Consider the following 14,610-nt stretch of genomic DNA (forward strand, 5'->3'; position numbering starts at 1 on the left):
TTTTCAACTTTTCCCGACTTTGCGCGTATTTAAATTAATTCGCGTTCTAGTTTGCTCTCACAAAATTGGTACACTGAAAGAAACACAGCTCCCGTAAGCTTGGTCAGCTTACCAGTACATTTTTTTCTTCGATGCTCATAGAGAAACTTTTGGAGAAGTGTGTTTCTGGTGTGTTGGGATGGGGGAATAGATCTTCTGCCCACATTCTTGTGCTTATGTTTCTTTTCTTTAAGAAATGAAATGAAATAAAAAAAGAATCTACCTCTAATATGTGAGAGAAAAACGAAGGTTTGTGGCTCCTTTGGTGGTTCGGCTATATACAGAGAGGTCTCTATGGGTACCACATGTGCTGCTGCTAACCCACCATCTATGGGTGGATTGAAGGTGCGTCTCAGGTGGTACTTTACCACCGTACACACACACAGGCGTGCGCGCGGTGTTTCACTGAGAAATCAACTTTGGACTGTTGCACCTGAAGAGGTAGGTAAAGCGAAGGAAGGTAACAAAAAAAACGAGGGATTGGACCTTTAATTGCATTCCAAAGCAAACACACACAGGGGCAACACCGTGCGCACTTCTTGGGGCACTCTCCGTGCGCGCATGGAAAGATGAAGATTTTCGTATTTTCGTGGTGCGCAGAGACACCGCAGCAATGAGATATTACGAAAGACTTCAATTGCATTTAAGTGAGAAACCCACTTCTGCACCCAGGGAATGCATGCACAGCACATACATATTTTTTGTGAATTTTACACATAATTTCAATTGATTTACGGCTTTCCTCAATTTTTCCTCCACACAACCATCACCAAATCATTTCCAAGTGCCACACGGGAATATTTTAATGAATCCATCCAACCGGTGGTGAGCTAAGAGAAAAAAATCCGCGAGACATTTTACGACGCTCCCATGTTTTTTTTTATTGCCGCGTGTTTTTTGTTTTCTTCATCGATTCGGAAATCAATAACTTATTTATTTTCCTCTCCTAAAATATGCCAATGACCCTCCAAAAAATTCCTCATTATTTGACGAAGCTTTTTAATTCCCTCCCCAAAAGAACTTTTAGCGCTTACTGGAGGAATTTTGCACAAGGGGCCGCAAAACCTTGCTGTGGTGTACCAATTACTTTTTTTTTTTTTTCAAATAAGAATTTCGTGAGAAGAGGAAGAGGGACAAAGTTGGTGATTGATGGCTGGATGCCATCTGATGCTCAACCCACGCAATTCATTCACCTCCCAAGCAAAACTCAACAAATGCACTCAAATAGCTGATCTGAGAGACAGATTAGCATTCGAGTATCTCACACAGAGCTTGATGAATTGGCCTTACAAAATGCACATTCCAACAGCAATGGTAGAAATTTATTGAATACATAAATTGTAATTGCCAATTAAACAGATAAGCAAGAGAAATAATCATAAATATAAATCATTTACGGGAATTCACTAATCATTTTGTAAAATTTCAAAGTATTTGCGTAAAAGTGTAAAGAGATCCCAAAAACTAATTATAATTTTGAATTGGATTATTTTTTAACCCTTTTGTGTCCACATGAAATACAGAAATATTGGCGATCCTTTTATTATCAGGAAAAAAGGTTTCTTTAGCCTCCTCTGCGTCAATTTAACGCATTTCAACTACCTATTTCTATCATAAAAAAAACTTGAGAAAAGAAAATGTTTCACATTTAAGTATACGTATGACCCAAAGAACGCGGTTAATATAAGAGTTAAAATGAAATTCAAACAATCCAAGAAAAATCTTTTACGACTGGTGAAACAGAGATGAAACATTTATACATAACACGAAACATTAATATATGTTTCCTAATTGTTTTCATTTATTTTCGCAGACGCAAAAGGGTTAGTTATAATGTTTTCATGATCCCATGAAACATGGAAATATTCACGTCTTATCATCACGATATCTTTTAATAGATACAGTAAGAAAACATTAAAAAATACTAACTTAAATTCAAAAAAATTTAATGTTTCACCTATGAGTCAGCATATCATTCAATGGTCCTCAAAGAGTTAAACCGTTTTTTTAGTTTGAAACACGTTAGCGTAGGTAAGGCTACAGAAATCATTATGATGAAGAGAAGACTACAAAAGAGAGTATCTACAGAAAAATTCTAATAAAAAGACTGAAAGTTTCAATGCTTCATGCGATCGCAAAAGGATTAATTAAGCAAATATTATGATTAATGGCAATTTTTAATTATTTTTTTAATGGCACATTGAAACGTTAGATAAGGATCAATGAAACATTAGGAATATTTTAAATGTTAATCAATACAAGACCCAATTGTCTTCAAAGGGTTAAATAAATTCAAAAAAGCATCTTTCTTTTCAATTTATTAATTTTAATAATTAATTTAATAAAATTATTCCATTATTGTATTTCTTACCTGTTTAATTTTATCAAAAATCTAATAATTTGGAGGTTATTTCGTCCAAAAAAAAGCTAGATAAAAAAATAAAAATCCTGGCAAAAGTCAAGTGAATTCATTAATTTTTATTAAAAACTCCCCGATACATCTCTATAATCTTGACGATTTCCTTAAAATAAAATGAAAACTATGCACCAGATGGATTTCTCGTTGGTGATTTAAGTAATAAGGCTGAACTGAATGTGCTGACAAGGACTTTTCGAACTCCAAACACCCACAAAAAAAAAAGATGGAGGATTCTATCGCAATCGAACTATTGTAATGAAAGCAAGGACTACTAGAAGGAAATTGCTTATGGATATCGTAAGAGCGCTTCCTCTCTGGCAAACTTCAATGCTATCAAAGAGATCGATGTAGTTCTGAACACTTGAGCTCACATCGGTTGCATTAGCTGGCACAAGCCCGATTGTTGAGTCCTGGAAATTAATTTTAAAAAATCGGTAATTGAAATTTTGGAGGTTATGTAAACAGTAGTCAACCTTGAATAGAAGATGCTTGACGCCTGCAAAAATGTTGTACATTTTGAAGTCAGGTTGATTCTGGAAGTAGAGATCAAGGGAGGTGAGAGCATTGATAATCCCATCGCGTCTTGTTGAATTGCGCCGAACGACAATTTCTCCATCAACAATGGTCGTCATGACACATCCTGGATCTACATTGAAGCCTGTATAGGCTGCCAAGCTGCCATTTTTGCACATAATACGAAAGTCATTTGGATTGAGGAAGAGTTCATGAGCGTGCTCTGGAATAAATCAAAACAATCATCAGTTGCAACAAAATGGAAGCCAAGATGGAGGCTATTGAAGCTGATTAGAAAATTAAAACTCACGTCTGAGGTACTGCAGCTCAAGAATGGCAACATCACCAACTTCAGCTAGACACCTGAGTGCCCCTTGATTCCCAAAGTAACGATTAGTAGTGTCTGCATTGCAGTTTCCAGCAATCTGATTGAGTCTATTGCGTCGTGCTATCTTCTCTTCTTCCGTCTCCTCCGGAAGGGCTTCTTCTTCTTCCGGTTCATCTTCAACAGGGGTTTCTTCTTCATCAGCTGCCGGTGCTACTTCTTCATCTTCCGGAGCATCCTCCGGAGCCTCTTCACCATCTTCAGCAGGCTTAACTTCACCATCATCTTCACTGGGAACGGATCTCTTTGCAACTGATGCATCTTCATCAACAATCGGTCGTAGTGGCGCCACATTGTGCCGGCACAGGCTACACATGTTGTCTGGAGTATGACCTGCGGGATCATGGAGTGGATCTCGTGCCCCTGGAACGCAAGATGATCCAAAGAATTCCCCAAGAAGGACGCTGTAGTTGCAATTATTATTGGGGAAGATATTCTGATTAACAGCTGCAGTGAGGAAGGTAACTTTAGCAATTCCACCGTATTCTGGGAAGCAAGCCTTTGCATTCCTGAGAGACTCCAGCCCATTAAATGTTGCATTTGCTCGTACCAGTATGACAACAGATGAGTATTTGTTACTCTCAGTTTCTGCATACATAGCCGCGGACAGATTGTAAACCTGCCTTGCCAGGAAGCCATAATTTGAATCAATACCCATAAAGTCAGATCCATTTGTACTGATATCATTGAGACAGGCAACAGCATTGGATCTTGGGGATCGGCACTCAATTGTTGGAAGAATTCCCGATGTTAAGCCACCGGCAGAGATTACTCTGCATTTTTCATACTCATCAGCAGACGTTGTACACCATGTTGAACGTGTTGAGCAGAAGTTGAAGTCAATGGGAATTTCACGAATGGTTCGAACGTAGTCACGAAGTCTCTGAAGGGACTGGGGACGATGGATTACTGAACTTTCCGACGTTATGATTGACTTGATGGCATCCTGAGGATGGAAAACAAATCGTATGGGTAAAGGCTGGTAGCAAAAGAGCTCCTTGAGTCTGATCTAAACGATCTTAACTGATCAACAGACAATGTTTAAAAAAAGGGCTTCATTCAGACTCCAGATAAGCCTCAAAACAGGCTTCAAATAAGTTCCTAAAAAGGTTTCAAATAAGCTCTAATCAGGTCTTTAAAACAGTCTTCAAATAGTCTTTAATCTGATATGTAAAACAGTATTAAATCAGACTTTAGAAATTCTTTTAAACAGCCTTCATAAAATCTTTAATTGGACGCGTAAAATCTGGTTCAATAAAGCTCTTAAGAAGCTTCTAATATGCTTATGAACAGGCTTGAAGAATGGTTCTAGAAAAGATTTCAAAGAAGCCTTATTCTAGTCTGGTAAACAGACCTCAGTCAAGTTTGTGAAACAAAATTCTAAGGGCTTCAAACAGACTTGGGAAACAGACTGCAAATAGACTTGTAAAGTAGGCTTCAAACTTAACCTCAACGAAGCCTTAAGCAAGCCTGTAAAACAAGCTTCTGTAAGGCTTCTAGCAGACTTATTAAAGACTTTAAATGGACCTGTGAAGCAGGTTGTTATTGAGCTTATAAAGCAAGCTTTAATTAAACCTGTATTAAGGCTTCAATAATTCTTATAAAACCGTTTTCCAAAAGTCTTGTAACCTGCTTCAAAAAGGATCTAAAAACAGGCCTCAGATTTTATTAAACAGACTTCAAATAAGTCTGTAAAACAGGCTTCAAATACAAGATTTAAGCAAACGTTTTTTTAAATAAAATTAAGCAGGCAAGGACTAACCTTCCATGGTTCACTCCTTCCCGTATTGAACCAATCATTCATGAGTTGTGGCAGCTGGACGGCCATTGGATCACTGGAAACAATCACACGCCACGGTTGTCGGAGCCAGACGCAAGGTTGCTCATTGAAGCTAATACTCTGCAGCGTACCATTGGGGCAGAGGTAGTGGAAGCTGTCAACGTGCTCTTTGAGTTCCCCATTGAAGAGATCTTGAACAACTTCGAGTGCAACATATGCTGCTGTACCACCACGGATTAGACAACGCAGAGCTTCCGCGTGAGAATTTTCCGATCCAGATCCATCGCGAGCGTAGTCACAAGAGTTAGAATCAGAATTGCAGAGTTCACACAAGTTTGGATAGAGCTCCTTGAGTCGGGCATCTTCATCTGGGTTATTGGACCATGCACCGGGTCGGCAGGCTGCTGAGAAGTAGCGTGACATGGCGGATGCTTCAATTTCAGCTGGGGACACACCATCGTGTTCACAGTCAACGGGAACCACGGTACGTTCGAAGTGCTTGAGAAATCGCTCCGACCACCTCTGTGAGCGATCGTAGAAGAGTCCTGGATGGCAGAATTTTGCTCCACGGAGTCCCTCGAGCCCATTTAGGTGATCATTACGTACAATAACGACGGATTCGTAGTCCACGACATTGTCTGCGCGATCTAAATGACGTAACTCCTTCACCACCGTCATCCCATCCCATGCTAGTGCTCCAATTTGCAGGACGCTCTCAGGACTAAATATACCAAAGTCTGCTGTGTTGTTCAGCATCCTCTGTGCACATTCAATGCTATCCTGGACACGTATACATTCAACTTGAGAATTTCCCCGATCCATTTGCTCACATTCGGCGGCAAAACGAATTGAGGAACAAAATCGAATGCGGCCATCTGGAAAATTTATGAAAATGTCATCATTTCTGTATTTTGAAATATTTTAGGTAATCTAGAGCTGAATATTATAAAGTATTGGAATCATTAGTTGTGCTCTTAAATTCTAAAACGAATTACAAGAAGTTTGAATCAATTCTGGAGGATTTGTGCGATTTTTAGCAACTTAAACATCTCATGTGAGCTGACATTTCCTTGACAGCGCGGTAAAGTTATCAAAATGCAGCTATATTGGTATATTTTGAGTACAGAGCACTCTTTTCGCGGAATAATTGATGAATCGCCTTATCTTTTGAGACAACACACCGTGACTCAAGAGCTGATAGCACTGACCAAACAATCTGAAAATGACTTTCCCTGACACAGTGAAACAGTCATCATCCATTTTTCATTTTTTTTTCAAATATGACGGTTATGCGCGAGATGACGTCATGCCTACGGGATGAATCTAACGCCATTGCGTAACAGAAACATATCTCACGTTGTGGCTATTGAGAAGGAGGATAATCCTCATTGGTTTCCATGACCGTGGTAAGATTAGATAAGGCCAGGAGAGGTGATAGCGCGAAAGTAGGTAAAAAGGGAGATTTTTTCTTCAGTGCACCGGCCACACCTAATCGGAGAAAATTCTCACCTTGCGCTGCTGCGATGCTGAGAAGTGTTGCAAATAATCCAAGAACAATTTTCCACGCCATGTTGGAAAATTTTTCACAAAACACAAATTTTCCTCTTGTAATTTTCTCCCCAAATTGGTAGCACTTTTGTACAAGAAAATAGAGAGAAAACTCCACTCTGCTACGGTTCTGAATTAACTAAAACTCCGTGGACGGAGATTAAATTGGAGTGCGCGAGGTGTTATCTTATCACATACTGGCAACCCATACCTTGGCCAGGTGCAAAGGAGTGAAAGAGCCAGAGAATAGCGTGCAGGAAAACCAATCCCATTGCTGATAAGAAAATCGACAAATAAAAATTGATAAGAAGAAAACTCCTCAAGTGCTTTATTTCGTGTATTTTGTGAGAAAAAAATCGATCTCAAATTGACTCTCAACATTTAAATTGAGTCACGAGAAGTTTCCGCGGAAAAGCTTGAATGATCCTTTAGTCATTTCCTTTATTGGAAGAGTCACAAATGGGATGGATTCATCAGAAGAATTCTTTGATTTTTTTTGTTTAACATTGGGGAATTTTCTTTATGTATTTAACAACTTTTCATTGTTTTTATAATTTTCAAGAAAGTTCACTGGAAAGTTTTTTAAATAATTAACCCTTTGAGAGCCATAGGGTCTTACACTGATATACATTCTTGAATAGAATGAAAGAGCCTATTCAACCTTATATGGGTTGGCTTGGCACCTGATTTATTTATAAAGAATTGACTTTATTCAGCGAACAAGAAATCCTTGAAATTTTTAAAATTTGTACTGAAATTCCAAGATTTTAAGCGAATTTCAAGGGTTTCTAGGTCGAATGAATAAGGCGGAATGGAAATATTTTTTTTTTTAAGCACGACTTTAAGAACGATTTGAAAACACAAATTGAAAATTTTCTAGCTTCTAACCAATAAAACCGAAAAAAAATCAACCAATAGTACTTTGATAAGTTTCTTTTTCAAAATGGCGCCAAAAACGCGGATAATGAATTTCTTTCAATATTTTTTTTTATTCTAAGAAGATTCTTATTTTCTTCCCTTGACAAAATTGAATTAAAATGCCTAATTGTGAGATATTGAGAAGGACTCGATTCTGTCAAAAATCTTTTTTTTACTGTTCGAGAGTTTTAAGAATTGTACGAATTTTGGTATTCTCTAAAATAAATATTATAAGATTTTGACAACTTAATATTTCATAGAAAAACGAGCTGAAAGAATTAAAAAAAAATTCTATAAATCTTAAACACTTTGAACACTTTTCTGAAAGATTTGCGAAACAGAAAATCTTTCAATTTTCTTTTATTGTACGAAAATTACAAAGATAGAACGATTAAGGCATCAACTGTCAAAATCTTATAAAGAGTTTTTTAGTTATAAGAATAGAAAAGATTTTTTTATAGAATCTATCCCGTAATTTGTAGTGTTGTCTGACTTCTTAGTTAAGCTAGTTAAGGTTCAAATCTATAAGTAAGAGTATGTTAGGATTCTTAGAACTTAAAAAATTATATTCTTGTGGTTTCTTTTTCTTTTAAACTGCAATGGAGTTGCTGAATATTCTTTATTTAAAAAAAATTAAATCATTATGTAAATGGATTCTAAAGATTAAGTTCTTTTATTGTCAAAACGGTCAAAGCTTTTAAATCTTTTTCACAGAATATCTCCCAAAAAATCTTGCATTTTCAACAAAATCAAAGTTGAGCCTTTTCTGCGTTTTTTTTTTTATTAAAAAAACGGATTTATTGCACAAAAATATTTATTGTAGGTAACTTTATTTTATTACCCGACTGGTACAGTGATGGTGTTTTACTTTTTATAATTTTGTTTATTTTTTACTTTTCTTTTAAGTTTTGTCTAAAAATAACAATTTTATTCTCATTTTCATGCATTAAAGCTCCATTTAATTAACTCGAATTGAACTTCTTTTATATGTATTGAAATAACAATAAATAAGAAGAAGAATTCAAAGGTCTCTCTGATTGGTTGATAAACTAGAGCTGAACTTTTATTGGTTGAATTTATTTTTGTACAATTTTGCTTTTCCATGTGGAGCTTCGGTGCAAAGTTCTTTTGAACAAACAAACAAAATAAATTTCATAACAAAAAAAACTGAAAGAGGAGAGAAAGGAATCTTCCGGACATTTGTTTGTGACCAGCACAGGAGCAAGGGCTTGATTCTTCACTTTATTTCTTCCTTACTCCCTCTTTCGAGATTTTCTTGCACTAAAGTAAATTTACAATAATTCTCCATGGAAAAGCTCATCATTGTTCTGTCGTGCATGCAGACTTTTCGCGGCGTCCTCTGAGGATGCTGGTAATGAAGAATTCCCCAGCTTTGTACGAACTCCGCACCAGGGGACCACTTGCAGTGTAGAGGAAACCCAATTGGGCTCCTTTCTCCTCCCACATTTTGAATTTAGCCGGTGTAACGTACTCATTGACCTTGAGATGCCTTTTCGTGGGCTGCATGTACTGCCCCAGGGTGAGACAGTCCACTCCTGCCTCCCGGAGGTCCTTCAGTGTTTGCTCAATTTGCTCATCAGTCTCACCGAGACCCAGCATAATTGAGGACTTTGTCACGAGATTGGGATTCACTTCCTTGGCTTCCTTGAGAACCTTGAGGGTTTGCCGGTAGTTTGCACGGCGATCTCGCACAAAGGGCGTTAGTGCTTCCACTGTCTCAATGTTGTGGGCATACACGTCAAGGCCGGAATTTGCAATAACGCGCACAGAGTCTGAATTACCCCGGAAGTCCGGAACGAGGCACTCAACGAAGATATTTCCGTTGCGCTTCTTAATCTCCTTGACTGTTGTAGCAATGTGTGTGGCTCCACCGTCCGGGAGATCATCCCTGTCAACGGATGTGAGAACAATGTAGTCTAATCCCCAACTGGCGATGGCTTTGGCGGTTTTTTCGGGTTCTCCCGGATCGAGCGGGGGTGGATTTCGGGCTGTTTTAACCGAACAAAAGCGACATCCTCGCGTACATGTGTCCCCCATGAGCATAATCGTTGCAGTTTGCGTCCCATGCTCTCCACCACCCCAACATTCTCCAATATTGGGACAACGTGCTTCCTCGCACACCGTGGCGAGCTTCAATTCCCGCAGCTGTGCCTTGATCTTGCTGAAATTCGCCCCCGAGGGGATTGTTGTCTTCAACCACGGCGGCAACCGCAGGCGTTCCGTTTCATTCTTCTCCCTTCGCAGCTTCCCTTCATAATCCTCCCATTCGCTTCGTGTATGTGTGGGGTTCTGTACAAAGTCCTGGAAAGTCGGTCCTGCAGCCAGGCGCTCCCGGATCTGCTCTATGCTGCTACTCGTTGTATGTTTACACCTGGCAAACACCTTGAAGGGGGTAAAAACAAGTTTTTAAGCCTAAAAAGAAAATGATTTCCACAAAATTTCCTCTTACGTTTAATTTGGAAGGTTGTCGCAACATTTTCACACACTTCGAGATTTTTTTCAGCTTGTTTTGATAACTTTTCACCACGAGATTGATAAGAAAATAAATTATTAAATTATGAAACAACGACGAATATTGCACAGCTGATTGATCTAAGAGCCCTCTTGCGGGAATTCGCGGAGTTACAAAATCAAGGGGTTTCTCTATGCACAGGAAGACTATGGGTGGTATTCTAGGATAGAGACACCTTTCAAGATCAAGATAAAAATCAAAATAAAGACCAAGACTGTCGGTATTCTACTTTACGACGAATTATCCAGGAAAGTAAAATCAAAATTTGCGTTATCCTACTTGTCAGTTTCTTGGTTTCAGCTTCGCGCCAAGAAAACTTTAGCGATATCTCTTTCTAACACAATAATTTTTTATATTGCACTTTCTCGTTCGCTCTCGGATGACAATTGAACGAAATTTAAACACTTTATGGGAATTTCTTCCTTATGACCATTACATCCAGGAGCCTTGATTGTATAATCTCGGCTATTATTTCCAGGCATTATTGCTCCGGGAATGGAATGAATATTGTCGGAGAGGTGCTTTCTGCCTCCAAATTATGATAATTTTGGAGGTAACTGGGGGGGGGGGGTATGCTACTGCAAAATTTTGAATTTTTCTTAGGAATCGTGGTCACTTCTTCTTGCTATTGATGGAGTGACCTCCGGATTAAGGATCTCATCCCAGGATTGTCATATCCTGGACAATCCTAGGATTCTGGGGCAATTTTTTAAATTTTTTCGCCGGAATTGTGGTCACTTCTCATTGGTAATGTTAAAGTGACCTCCGGATTGAGGATCTCATCCCCGGATTGTCACATCCTGGACAATCCTGGGATGCTGGTACAAAATTGTGGTTTTTCGCCAGAGTAGTGGTCATTCCAACATTACTAATGGGAGGTGACCATAAATCCGTCGAAAAACCCACAATTTTGCATCAGAATCTCCTAATTGTCCAGGACTTGATAATCCTGGGATGAGATCCTCAATCCGGTGGTCACTCCATCATTACCAATCAGGAATGACCACAATTCCGGCGAAAACCCCACAATTTTGCACCAGCATTCCAGGATTGTCCAGGATGTGACAATCCGGAGATGAGATCCCCAATCCGGAGGTCACTCCACCATTAAAAAGGAGAAGTGACCACAATTCCAGTGAAAAACAGAAATTTTTTCACCAACATCCCATATTTGTCCAAGATTTGACAATCCTGGTACAACCCGGAGGTCACTCTATCATTAGCAAGATGGAGTGAACACAAATCCGGCAAAAAACCCATCATTTTGCATCTGTATACCCTATTTGTCCAAGAGTTTTCATATCCCGCATAGCGAATTACTTTGCCTTTACCTCATTTAAAAACTAAGTTTTCAGGCAACCTCTAAACAGTCTTGGAATTTCACATAAATCCAAGACATTTTACGTTATAATAAGACCGTAAATCTCTATCGTGGAATACAGAATCTTGGAATATTTTTATCCAAGTCTCTTTTGACAACTCATTTTGTAAATCTTTATTTTGATTTTGATTCGCATCTCAGAATACTAAAAGTCTTGGAAGTTGTATGAAGAAACAAGATTTTTAGGTTATGGTTTGACCGTAAATCTCTATCTTGGAATACCAAATCTTGAAATATTTTGAATTTCCAAGATTATCCTGATAATTTCTTTGAATTTTAAAGTAGAATACCAAATCTTGGTTTTTTTCAGGGGGTAGACAAAGACTCTATTTCCATAGGAATTCACTGCTCACTCGCTGAGACACCCAGGAAAATGCTTCAATCTAAAAAAAATCCACCACCACTGGATAGATAATTTAATATTCTATCGATTGATAGCTTTTGAGGGGTGTCTCACGAAGATTAATGCACTAAAACTGATTTTAAAAATTTTGATGCACTTTTTGGAAATAAAGTGACGTCATTTTCTTCCTTTAATTTCTTTGCAAACCGTTCGCCATTATTTGGTGTTCGGGTAAAAAAGGGCTTTGTCTACCCCCTGGTTTTTTTCTTTATTTTGATCTTACATATTTATCTCAGAATACCGCCATATATTTTACTCAAAAAATTTTTTTTATTTTATTTTATGTCAAAGCAGGGAAATTAAAGAAAGTATATAATAAATTTAAAAGAAGCAATATTAACTATTTATTCCGAATAATTTCTCAACAAAAAGAGAATCCGTGATCTTTTTAAAACCAGTTGCACACCCCTTGGAAAAAAAGCGCAACATAACCTCAAATTTTTTCACAACTTTGTGTTTGCTGTTCCGGAAGATTTTCGTGGAGGCTTTTTTGGCTTGAAAATGGTGAAGCAGGAATCATCTGAGAAGGAATCGAGTGACAAGAAGCGCCGCAGGACCACAACATCCTCCTCATCGAGTGATGTGACCCCCCTGAAGGTGCCCAAAGAGGAAAATGTCTACATGAATGCCATCAAGTTTGAGGAGCACGAAGCCACGAAGAGATCCGCGGAGAAGGATTCAAAGCTCTACCATCAAACCTGTGAGGATTTGCGCAAAATCTTCGCCGATGTGTATGCCCTGAAGAAGGATCCGGAGAAGAATAAGGCAGAAATTGCCGAGAAGCGCGTTGATGGGTCAATGATGGTTGTTCTGCTGAAGAAGCTCAATCGCCTGGATAAGCTGCGTGTTCGTTCGGGACGGGATGCCCTGCACCGGGAGAAGCTCAATGTTGACAGCAATCGGCTGCAGCTGCAGAATTTGCTGTACGAGGCGGATCACCTGAAGCGCGAAGTGCAGCGTTGCTATCAGTTTAAGAGTCAGGATGAGGATATTGATCTCGTTTCAGTGGAGGAGTTCTATGAGAAGGCTCCGGAGAGTATTTCGCGTCCGGATAAAACAAAGACGGATGAGCATGCACGGCGTTTGGCACGGCTGGAGTGGGAATTGCAGCAACGGAAGGAACTCACGGCACTCTACAAGGATCTCCAGGCATCCACGGAACAGGTGGCTGAGGATATAAGCAACAAGGCAGCACGATTGGCCTCCCTGGCGCCACGCCTGCAGTCCCTGCTGAAGGCTACGCGCCCTCTGCAGGAAGCGCTGGAGATGAATGAGGAGAAAGAATGGGAAATTCACAGACTCGCCAGGCTTCTTCCGCGTCCGCTGTACCTTTTCTTCGCCAATGCTCAGGGGTATGCTGATGCGTGTGACAAGTACATGACAGTGACAATTGATGGGGATGAGGAGGAGGCAAAGCAAATTGAGGATCTGGCCAAGGAACTCCAATCCCAGCATGAGAGCGATGACAATGCCGGAGATTCGGATAATGAGGAAAATGAGGGGAAAAGTCACCACAGGGGGCGCCTCTCGAAGTCCGCTCTGCTCGAGAGGAAGCGTGCTAATCTCCTGAAACCCCATCCCCTCCGTGTGGTGGTTAGTTTCTCCACAAAGAACGATGCTGGCACACTCAGTGTCATCTTCAACTACATCCCGGAGCTGGGAATCATCGCAATTCGGTGCAAGACAAAGGAACTTCCGAGTGCTGGAGTGAGTGCTGGTGACGTCATAAATCCCCGGCACATCCTCAATGAACTCTATCCGGATGATTTTGCCACTGAGAGCCCCCTGAAGCGCAATAAATTCCAACTGGAGGCTGTTGGATTGGAACCCGGACGTCTCATCGCGATGCTCGTGGAGAAGAAGCTGGGAAAGCCCTATGGGTGGGCTCAGCGTGTCTGTGGGTTGGAAGTGAATCCCAATGGGGATGTCAAAGCATCCGATGAACTCTCCATGAACTCCATGTCAATGATTATTCGTCAAATTCGCTCCCGGTGGGCATCCCGGGTGGCGCTCTTTAAGCAAATCATCGCCCTGGAATCCGGGAATATTGCTTTCCCCAAAAATCATCCCAATGAGAAGATTCCCGTGAGGATTTCCAGTCGTCTCACCTCGTGGATTGCCACAACGTACCATGACTTCGGTACTCTCCCATCTGCGGCGAAATTCCTCGAGGAGCGTCTTGTTTCGGAGAATGATCTCTTCTTCCAAGCTACCATTGTGCGGGATGCAGCCAAGATGATTTGTTCCCTGGCTGTGGGATGTGATTTCCCAGCACAGCTCCCGGTGTGGGTGCTTCGACTCACGTGGAATGGTCAGCACGACGCGACAAATAATCCCGCCTTGAGGGAAATGGAATTCTGGGTGAATTCGCTCGATGAGGGCTCCCAGCCACGCAAAGCCTGCATCCTGGTCAGTCAGCTGCGTCGGGCAATGCTTTCACTGGACATCCTCCTCGAGACTGAGTCAACAATGCACGCCAAGATTGATTTTCCGGCTGAGAAAACCTTCCTGAAGGCCTTCCGGGGAAAGCAGAGATCCCGCCCGTACAGGATGATTGAAAATGGCGGAGGAGTTTTCTATACACAAATTTAACTTTTTTTTCTTTCTTTCTTTGAACTATTTGAATTAATAAATGTGAAATAAATGAAATTTAAACATGAAAAGCCTGAATTCTTAATAAATTCCCGCCAA

The 14,610-nt window shown here is 40.1% G+C and overlaps 3 protein-coding genes across 3 annotated transcripts; 1 reads left to right on the forward strand and 2 right to left on the reverse strand.

The window, feature by feature from the left end:
* Window positions 1-2,497: 2,497 nt before the first annotated feature.
* On the reverse strand, window positions 2,498-6,886 carry LOC129795850 (transferrin-like). Its single transcript, XM_055837365.1, has 5 exons — window positions 6,646-6,886; window positions 5,119-6,011; window positions 3,282-4,302; window positions 2,932-3,194; window positions 2,498-2,868 (listed from the first exon to the last, which is right to left on the reverse strand). The coding sequence occupies exons 1-5, from the start codon at window positions 6,704-6,706 to the stop codon at window positions 2,692-2,694; spliced, it is 2,415 nt and encodes an 804-aa protein (XP_055693340.1). The 5' UTR covers window positions 6,707-6,886; the 3' UTR covers window positions 2,498-2,691.
* Window positions 6,887-8,630: 1,744 nt separating this feature from the next.
* On the reverse strand, window positions 8,631-10,244 carry LOC129795886 (lipoyl synthase, mitochondrial). The gene is made up of 2 exons (XM_055837413.1): window positions 10,073-10,244; window positions 8,631-10,005 (listed from the first exon to the last, which is right to left on the reverse strand). The coding sequence occupies exons 1-2, from the start codon at window positions 10,097-10,099 to the stop codon at window positions 8,923-8,925; spliced, it is 1,110 nt and encodes a 369-aa protein (XP_055693388.1). The 5' UTR covers window positions 10,100-10,244; the 3' UTR covers window positions 8,631-8,922.
* A 2,105-nt stretch (window positions 10,245-12,349) lies between these two features.
* Window positions 12,350-14,582, forward strand: LOC129795853 (THO complex subunit 5 homolog). The gene has a single exon (XM_055837368.1). The coding sequence runs from the start codon at window positions 12,421-12,423 to the stop codon at window positions 14,509-14,511; it is 2,091 nt and encodes a 696-aa protein (XP_055693343.1). The 5' UTR covers window positions 12,350-12,420; the 3' UTR covers window positions 14,512-14,582.
* Window positions 14,583-14,610: the final 28 nt, after the last annotated feature.

The sequence above is a fragment of the Lutzomyia longipalpis genome, chromosome 4 (genome assembly GCF_024334085.1).
Source record: "Lutzomyia longipalpis isolate SR_M1_2022 chromosome 4, ASM2433408v1".
Classification (NCBI taxonomy): Eukaryota; Metazoa; Arthropoda; class Insecta; order Diptera; family Psychodidae; genus Lutzomyia; species Lutzomyia longipalpis.

Coding starts and splice junctions, on each gene's coding strand:
- LOC129795850 (XM_055837365.1), bottom strand. CDS start 6,706: ATGGCGTGGAAAATTGTTCTTGGATTATTTGCAACACTTCTCAGCATC. Junction 6,012..6,645: donor CAGCATCGCAGCAGCGCAAG/GTGAGAATTTTC, acceptor TAAATTTTCCAG/ATGGCCGCATTCGATTTTGT. Junction 2,869..2,931: donor TCAAGCATCTTCTATTCAAG/GTTGACTACTGT, acceptor ATTAATTTCCAG/GACTCAACAATCGGGCTTGT.
- LOC129795886 (XM_055837413.1), bottom strand. CDS start 10,099: ATGTTGCGACAACCTTCCAAATTAAAC. Junction 10,006..10,072: donor GACAACCTTCCAAATTAAAC/GTAAGAGGAAAT, acceptor ACCCCCTTCAAG/GTGTTTGCCAGGTGTAAACA.
- LOC129795853 (XM_055837368.1), top strand. CDS start 12,421: ATGGTGAAGCAGGAATCATCTGAGAAGGAATCGAGTGACAAGAAGCGC.